Raw genomic sequence first — 9157 nt, forward strand, 5'->3', positions numbered from 1 at the left:
AGGGGACAATGCAATTTCATAAAACACATGAAGTACACATGGTTAAAAAAGCCAGAATTAGCCAGAAGGCTAGTTTTCATCTGTAGTCCCCTGGCCATGATGTAAAAAAGCAGTAGAATACATCTACAAGACAATATAATACAGGATACATAATCAAACTATACTATTAAGAGAGAATAAAACCATAATTTTTTTTTATCATAACAAAAAGCAGCACCGGGGGCATAAGAAGAATGGCAGAATTGGGAGAGGAAGAAGTGAACGAGGACGAAAACAAAGTTTTCTGATGGCAAGCCGGGAGCTGCACCGCTACAGAAAGTTGAGCAGCATTCATCGAAATAGTTCCAAAGCCTAATGCCACCGCAACGAGGTGGAAACATCTTGGATTGAAGCCAGATGAACACGGACGGCCATCCCACTAACACCAACAAGCCAGTATGTCAAATTTGTATGAAGTCGCAACAAAGACAATACAACTTAAAACTTCAAAGTGACAAAACCCATTTTTAAGACAAACCATCCCATCCAGTGTCTACAGCTGGGAACCAAAAACACGTTGGGAAATTCCCCGTTTCCTGTCAGCTTGCAATTATGGAAACCTTTGCCCAACAATGCAAATACAAACGTGATAGCGTATATGGCGCATGCATGCTCACATTATATACAGTATAGTGTTACTCACTACTGTAAGAGATGTAGACAAACGTTGGCAAAGCAGCAATCTTGAATGAAAACAGGTTGCTTCGATCTTGTTTTGCTGTTATTAATGTTGCTATACGTTTTTTCACTTTTTCTTAACCAACTGGAAACTTGATTAGCAGTATATTACCTGTTAAGCCATTAATGTGTGTAATCTGTTGATCTCTGCCAAATGTTTAATATTTGTTCAAGTGCAGTTTTTATGAACAGAACCCGAGTGTGTTTTACTTATATTTATTATTCTATATTACAATGCCCAATGTTCAGTATATTATTCGAGTTAATTGTACTTAAAAAGGATGAACTTGCATTATTATCCTCAAATATCACTATATCAGTGGCATAAAAAACATCAACGATACTATCGTTTGTCATGATAGTTTTTGGCAAAATGGTATATTATCCAAAAAATAAACTTAAAAAACTAAACAGATAATATATTGTGAGAGCATGCAATGTTTAAGAGAAAAATATTGTACAAACAGTACAAAAAATAAAGTAACAACTGTAAGAACAATCTGCAGTATAGCGGGACAGCGAAGCAAAATGGTGTAGGATTACTGTATCTGTATTCCGTGACGATAAATTTCAGGCACTCATTGTTTCCAGACATGTGCATCCTGGGACTCACATAGTTTCAAGTGTAAAATTATCTATGTGGATGTTGAGTTGGGGTTTTACTGTGAATACAGTTTTTGTTTGGTGCTCCAAATGTGTACAAGTCCTAGCGACTGACCATTGTTGAGAAATCAAACTTTTAATCCTGTAGCAATGACTTACCAGACAGATAATCTCTTGTCTTGATGCCTCCTCCAGTGTAGTCGCCCTTCCTTGGCATTACATCAGAGACCTCACCCTCTTCCACACCCATCAGGTTGTGGAAGGAAGCCATTTTCTGCTTCAGGGTGGAGGATACCCGAGGAAGGAAGGGGCTACCTCTGACAAGCTGAGAGTTCAGATAGCAGAGACAACTACTCAGTGCTGCAACTCAACATTTCAAGTATATGAATGACAAAACAAGTACCTACATAACTAAAATGAACCAAATGAAATAAATTCAATCTTAAAAAAAAAAAAGTTAATAAATAAAAACATAAAATGAGTTACGTAAAAGAGAGTGAGCACATTCCATCATTCATTATTACAAGCAAGCCTACCAGATTCTCTCATGTTATATCTTAATGAAAAGTAGCCTCTTTGGCACAGATAGAGAACAATTATGAACTCTCCAAAATTTTGCTTCGCTTATTTACACATACATTTACAGTGCAGACGATATGGTCCTGCAAATGTAGAAATTAATATAGCAAGCTGGGGTTGTGCCGGCACGGTGGACGACTGGTTAGCACATCGGCCTCACAGGTCCGGGGACCGGGGTACAAATCCCGGCCTCGCCTGTGTGGAGTATGCATGTTCTCCCCGTGCCTGGGTGGGTTTTCTCCGGGCACTCCGGTTTCCTCCCACATCCCGAAAACATGCGTGGTAGGTTGATTGAAGACTCTAAATTGCCCGTAGGTGTGAATGTGAGAGCGAATGGTTGTTTGTCTCTATGTGCCCTGCGATTGGCTGGCGACCGGTTCAGGGTGTACCCCGCCTCCCGCCCGAAGATAGCTGGGATAGGCTCCAGCAGCCCGCGACCCTAGTGAGGATAAGCGGTAAAGACAATGGATGGATGCAAGCTGGTGTTGTACAACAGAGAAGATTGTTGTTGAACATAAACACAGCGCTGTTGCTACCCAACTCCTACCATAATATACACAACCTGCAATGGCCATTTACATTTGCACTGATTCATCACAGTAAACCAGTACAAGGCTGAATGAATGTATAACAATATTACCAAAGTCTCACTTTGTAGCAAAGAAAATTAAGCATTTTGACAGTCGTGTGGAAATGGAAGACTCGAACGTGCAAATCAACAAACCTTTGTACTTGGCCACATTGCAAAGCAAAACAGGCCAAGAGGATTTAATGAGTTGGCAGCAACCAGGCAATTAAAAAGTTTACTACCTTGAGAAAGTTTGTTTTAAACAGTATGCATTCACATCTAAATTCATTTGCATGTTGACATGATCAAAAGAGTCAGAATCATAATCATCTTTATTTGCCAAGTATGTCAAAAACGCACAAGGAATTTGTCTCCGGTAGCTGGAGCCGCTCTCGTATGACAAAAGAGAGCCATTTTTCAGAAAATACTTTTGAGACATAAAAACACAGTACGGAGAGTCACTGAGCAATGAAAGTTTACCAGTAATGCCGATACTTTTTTTTTTTTTTTTTCCCCAACAATTGTTTAAGTGATGCAGAGTCCTCTAGCAATTTAGAGCAGTTTGAAATGACTAATAGAGCTACAGTCTGGTACAGTGACCATTGTGAAAATGGCACAGAGCCTTCAAGAAATTTAAGCCGTTTAAAGTGACTAGCAGTGCGACTCGCTCAATGCTGAGTGAGTCTTTATCCCTTGTGCCGTTTTGTCTTTTGCTTTACACGATCAGGATTTTTGGGGCCAACCAGCGAGTTTCGATCACCAATCCGATCACATGATGGAGGAATGAAGTAAATGACCTGTTCATTTACTGTATATACTTGTGTAATTAATGGCTCCAAAAATATATATCTTTGTTCATCTATTGGCGGTACGGTGTACGACTGGTTAGAGCGTCAGCCTCACAGTTCAATCCCCGGCCCCGCCCGTGTGGAGTTTGCATGTTCTCCCCGTGCCTGCGTGGGTTTTCTCCAGGCACTCCGGTTTCCTCCCACATCCCAAAAACATGCATTAATTGGAGACTCTAAATTGCCCGTAGGTGTGACTGTGAGTGTGAATGGTTGTTTGTTTGTATGTGCCCTGCAATTGGCTGGCAACCAGTTCAGGTTGTACCCCGCCTCCTGCCCGGTGATAGTTGGGATAGGCTCCAGCACGCCTGCGACCCTAGTGACGAGAAGCTGGATGGATGTTCATCTATTTATGCCAGTGAGGCATAGTGACAGACAGAACAAATGAATGGTCTTCTATTAGATGGCAGGAAGTACATACTGTAATTAATGTATCCACTTTTTTGTGACATTTTTGTTTGTTGGTGTGCCATGAGATTTTTCAATTGTAAAATACGTTCCTTGGCTCTATAAAGGTTGGAAATCACTGGTCTTGTCAGGTCATGTATTCTAATCAGTCAGGTCAAACCAACATTACAACATGACAGAAATAATGGGTGCCAACTTATTGTAATTAAATTATTTTTAATTAAATTACTTCACCCACATCGCAACTTTAGAGCATGATTCGGCAGAACGGCAGCGTGTTTACATCCAACCGTTCGTGGTGGTACCACTAGCTTGCTAGGCTACATAACGTTTTTGTTGCCTGCTTGCGAGCCGTATCGTGTTAAAAGTACGTGAACAAACCTGGAGCAAGCCTTAAATGAACGTCCTCTCCTGAGCACCAGTGACCACCAACACGTTTTCCCACATTGTGTTCTTACAAACACACGGCGCGATCCATTATTGTTGTCATCGCCATGGTAATGAGTGTATCCGGTCACGTCCGGACAAGATGAAGCCCAGTGATCGGAAAAAACGGAATGCGGTGGAATCGGAATACAAGATTTTATTGCAGTAGTCTGACATAGTGAAAGAGCAAAGTTGTCTCGTAGTATGATCTGGGTATTACGTGTTGTCTGTCTCAGACGTGTTGTCTGTTCCACACCGCCGACATGTTTTTAAATAACTTTATTGGCCGTCAGATATTTACAGGACTACGCCAAAAGACACACGACAAGGCTAAAAATAAACTAGCTTTTGGATTTAAATATACTGTGCACGATGGTGACGCGGAGTAAATCTCTTTTGCGGAGCCGATCAATGACGTCATTGATCGGATCGGCGAATTATGACATTAAAGCCGATCAGCATAAACTGCTAATTATTGGCCGATACCGATTAGGCCGATAAAATCGGTGTAAAGTCTACTTAAAATGTGACAGAGTTCAACTGTTAGGACAACCCAAAGCCTGTAATCTTAACATTACTTCACAAAATAGTGTGGCAACAATGCAAACATTTCCTCTTTGTGACTGCTTCTCACCTCGGGGGTTTGACAGTTTGATGAATTCTTCATTTTTTGTTGTGCAATGAAGCGGATGAGTGAGTTTGTTTCTGGTGAGCCCCTCACACCGACACTAGACCTTCTTCTTGCCTTTAGTTGTGCCAAACGAGACTTTTCTGGGAAAAGAGTCAGATACAGTGTATATAATTGGTGATTGGCTTTCTAAAGCATATTGCACCAGAGAGCTCACCTTTGTGTCCTGATGGTACCGGGCTGAAGCTTTGGACAGTAATACCAAACTGAGAAGGTGTGAGTTTCAGAAAATCCAGAGGATTCCTTAATACAGTTGCAGAATCCTTTTTTGAGGGGGATGGTTGTTCCATTTGGTCTGTCTCCTTGTCCACAACTGCATCCTGTTCAGTGGCCATCTGCATAAAAATATTTTTTTAGAATAAATATATAATAATAATAATAATCACTAACTACAATACTACTACTTTAGTACTTTAATGATATATACGAACAAATCAGCATAATATTGTTTGCTATGAAATACAGAAAATAAATAAACACATAAATACCAGTAGAAGGCAGCAGCAGATTTTGTCCTACGATGCCAATAAAAAAAAAATAAACTTATCGGGTCTTACCACTTAAAAAAAAAAAACAACAACAAAAAAACAGATCTGTTATGCATTTTTCCAACGAGTAATGCAGCCTAAACCTGGGCACAAGCCAGTGCACACTGTAGGCCGGTCCCAAACCCGGATAAATGCAGAGGGTTGCGTTAGGAAGGGCATCGGGCTTAAAACTTTGTCAAACAAATGTGAGCGTTCATCCAAAGAATTCCATACCGGATCAGGCATGGACCGGGTTAACAACGTCCACCACCGGCGCTGTAAACCTGGAGAACACCGGTGGAAATTCAGCTACTGTGAGTCGAAGACAATGGAGAGGTGTAAAGCGGGTTCTTAGCCAGTAAGAGAAGAGAAAAGCACAGAGCCTAGAACTGAATGTGCGGACTTTGAATGTTGGGACTATGACAGGAAAATCTCAGGAGTTGGTTGACATGATGATAAAGAGAAAGGTTGATATATTGTGTGTCCAGGAGAGCAGGTGGAAAGGCAGTAAAGCTAGAAGTTTAGGGGCAAGGTTTAAATTATTTTACCATGGTGTAGATGGGAAGAGAAATGGAGTAAGGGTTTTTTTTTTTTTTAATGAAAACTAGCCTTCTGGATAATTCTGGCTTTTTTAACCATGTGTATTTCATGTGTTTTATGAAATTGCATTGTCCCCTTTCAAATAAACTGATTAACAAAGGAAAAGTTAGCAAAGCATCTCTTGGAGGTAAAAAGAGTATCAGATCAAATAATGAGGCTGAAACTTGAAATTGAGGGTGATATGTATAACGTGATTAGTGGGTATGCCCCACAGGTAGGATGTGACCTAGAGGTGAAAGAGACATTTTGGAAGGAGCAAGACGAAGTAATTCTGAGCATCCCGGACAGAGAGAGAGAGTTGTGATTGGTGCAGATTGTAATGGACATGTTGGTAAAGGAAACCGGAGTGATGAAGAAGTGATTGGTAAGATCGGCATCCAGGAAAGGAACTTGGACAGACAGATGGTGGTAGACTTTGCAAAAAGGATGCAAATGGCTGTAGTGAACACTTTTTTCCAGAAGAGGCAGGAACATAGTGACCTACAGGAGTAGAGGTAGACCCACGCAGGTTGATTACATCTAGTGCTGACGATTTAATCTGAAGGAGGTTTCTGACTGTAAGGTAGTGTTAGGGGAGAGTGTGGCTAGACAGCATAGGATGGTGGTGTGTAAAATGAATCTGGTGGTGGGGAGAAAGATTAAAAAGACAAAGGCAGCACAGAGACCCATGTGGTGGAAGCCGAGAAAGGAAGAGTGTTGTGCGGCTTTTCAGGAAGATGTGAGACAGTCTATGGGTGGACAGATGGAGCTTCCAGAAGACTGGACCACTACAGCCAAGGTGATCAGAGAGACAGGCAGGGGAGTACTTGGTGTATCTTCTGGCAGGAAAGGGGAAAAGGAGACTTGGTGGTGGAACCTCAAAGTACAGGAAATCATACAAGGAAAGAGGTTGGCTAAGAATAAGTGGGACACTGAGAGGACTGAGGAGAGGTGAAAGGAATACATTGAGATGTGACGTAGGGGCAAAGGTAGCGGTGGAAAAGGCCAAACAAGAGGCATATGATGACGTGTATGCCAGGTTGGACACTAAAGAAGGAGAAAAGGATCTATACAGGTTGGCCAGACAGCAGGATAGAGATGGGAAGGATGTGTAGCAGGTTAAGGTAATTCAGAATCAGAATCATCTTTATTTGCCAAGTATGTCCAAAACACACAAGGAATTTGTCTCCGGTAGTTGGAGCCGCTCTAGTACAACAGACAGTCAATTTACAGAACACTTTGGGGACATAAAGACATTGACAAAAAAACAATTGTTTTTGGAAATGTGTTGACTGGTGCCAGTAGTCTGCTGGATAGATGGAAAGAATACTTTGAGGAGTTGATGAATGAGGAAAATGAGAGTGAAGGAAGAGTAGAAGAGGCAAGTGCGGTTGACCAGGAAGTGGCAATGATTAGTAAGGGGGAAGTTAGAAGGCATTAAAGAAGATGAAAAATGGAAAGGCAGTCGGTTCTAATGACATATCGGTGGAGGTATGGAAGCATCTAGGAGAGGTGGCTGTGGAGTTTTTTTTACCAGCTTGTTCAACAAAATTCTAGCAGGTCAGAAGTTGCCTGAGGAATTAAGGAAAAGTGTGCTGGTGCCCATTTTCAAGAACAAGGGTGACGTGCAGATCTGTGGACGATAGAGGAATAAAGTTGATAAGCCACACAAAATTATGGGAAAGAGTAGGGGAGGCAAGACATGAAATACTTGGGGTCAACCCGCCAGAGCAATGGTGAGTGTGGTCAGGAAGTGCAGAAACAGGTCCAAGCAGCTTGGAACAGGTGGAGGAAGGTCTCAGGTGTGTTATGTGACAGAAGAGTCTCTGCTAGGATGAAGGGCAAAGTTTATAAATCAGTGGTGAGGCCAACCATGATTTATGGATTAGAGACAGTGGCACTGAAGAGACAACAGGAAGCAGAGGTGGAGGTGGCGGAAATGAAGATGGTGAAGTTCTCTCGAGGAGTGAGCAGCTTGGATAGGATGAGAAATGAGTTAATCACAGGGACAGCCAAGGTTAGATGTTTTGGAAACAAAGTTAGATAGAGCAGACTTCAATGGTTTGGACACGTCCAGAAGAGAAATAGTGAGTATATTGGTAGGAGGAGGATGAGGATGGAGCTGCCAGGCAAGAGAGCTCAGAGAGGAAGACCAAAGAGAAGGTTGATGGACGTCGCGAGGGCAGTTGGTGTTCGAGAGGAGGATGCAGGAGACAAGCCGAAAGGAAAAGAAGATTTTTCAGTATAGTAGTCAACTATGAATTCAAAACTGTTGCTCACGAGTGGGCATGGTGAAAATAAATTATCCTAAACATAGGGCATAAGAGGTGGTAACAATGCAGATATGAACACATTTAGCAAAAGCAGATACGCTACTCAGAACGTCAGAAATAGTTTCTTACACAATTGAAGACGTTTCGGAAACAGTTACGAGCATCACGGAATTCTCGCTGTTTAAATCCAATTACACCGGAATCTCGTTGATTTATGTTAACCTCGGGACGTTAGCGATTAGCTAGAGTTGTAAAGTGCAACATAGCAAGTGGTCTACTCACCTCACAAATACCCCCAAAAAGACTGGCGTCTGTCACCAAGAAAAATTATATATATATATATATATATATATACCAACGGGAACAAAAAAATAATGTGACACTAATGTCTACTACATTAAATGTATCTAGAACTCCGAGTTTCAAATTACGCTCCACCACAACATCACGGGTTGCATTCGAATCATTCCACACAAAAAAACATAATCTCAAACACTCTTAACACTTAAAAGAAATCAGTCTCGTTTTGCTAGAAAACGTAAAGATGCTCAGCAATAATACCACAACTTTAGTTTGTTAAAAATTACTCAAGATAAAGATATAACACTTACATTTTATCGGTACTAACCTTTAAGCGCATTGGGCCAAACCGGACAGGAACTAGTTTAATATGAATTGCCCAATAGGAATACGAGATGTCTCACGTGACCTCCACTCCAACAGCTTCGTTTCCTGTTTTCCTGTCAAAGTTAAGAGCATAAATTGCCATTAATTATTGCCTGGTGTAGCAAGTACGTTATTCATTATCGTGTTCTATACGATAATGAATAATCCATAAATTCCCAAAATGTACAATGATTTATATCACGTAGCAGGACAGGATCATTCCGGTGTTATTAAATTGTACAATAGATGGCGCTGATTGTAATGCACAGGTTGTCCTG

The 9157-nt window shown here is 41.3% G+C and overlaps 1 protein-coding gene across 9 annotated transcripts in view; it reads right to left on the reverse strand.

The window, feature by feature from the left end:
- The window catches only part of cdca2 (cell division cycle associated 2), a 55487-nt gene extending 46580 nt beyond the window's left edge, over positions 1-8907 (reverse strand). For 4 of the 9 annotated variants that reach the window (XM_061672955.1, XM_061672960.1, XM_061672961.1 and 1 more), the window contains exons 1-4: positions 8842-8907; positions 4992-5169; positions 4781-4917; positions 1480-1645 (exon numbers count right to left, since the gene is read on the reverse strand). In XM_061672955.1, the coding sequence (XP_061528939.1) occupies positions 1480-1645; positions 4781-4917; positions 4992-5169; positions 8842-8853 (493 nt within the window). In that variant the 5' untranslated portion in view covers positions 8854-8907. Of the gene's footprint in view, positions 1-1479; positions 1646-4780; positions 4918-4991; positions 5170-8495; positions 8791-8824 lie in introns of those variants that run through there. The other 5 variants (XM_061672958.1, XM_061672959.1, XM_061672957.1 and 2 more) reach the window with 5 other exon arrangements.
- Between the last annotated feature and the right edge of the window lie 250 nt (positions 8908-9157).

This window comes from Phycodurus eques, chromosome 3, assembly GCF_024500275.1.
Source record: "Phycodurus eques isolate BA_2022a chromosome 3, UOR_Pequ_1.1, whole genome shotgun sequence".
Taxonomy (NCBI): Eukaryota; Metazoa; Chordata; class Actinopteri; order Syngnathiformes; family Syngnathidae; genus Phycodurus; species Phycodurus eques.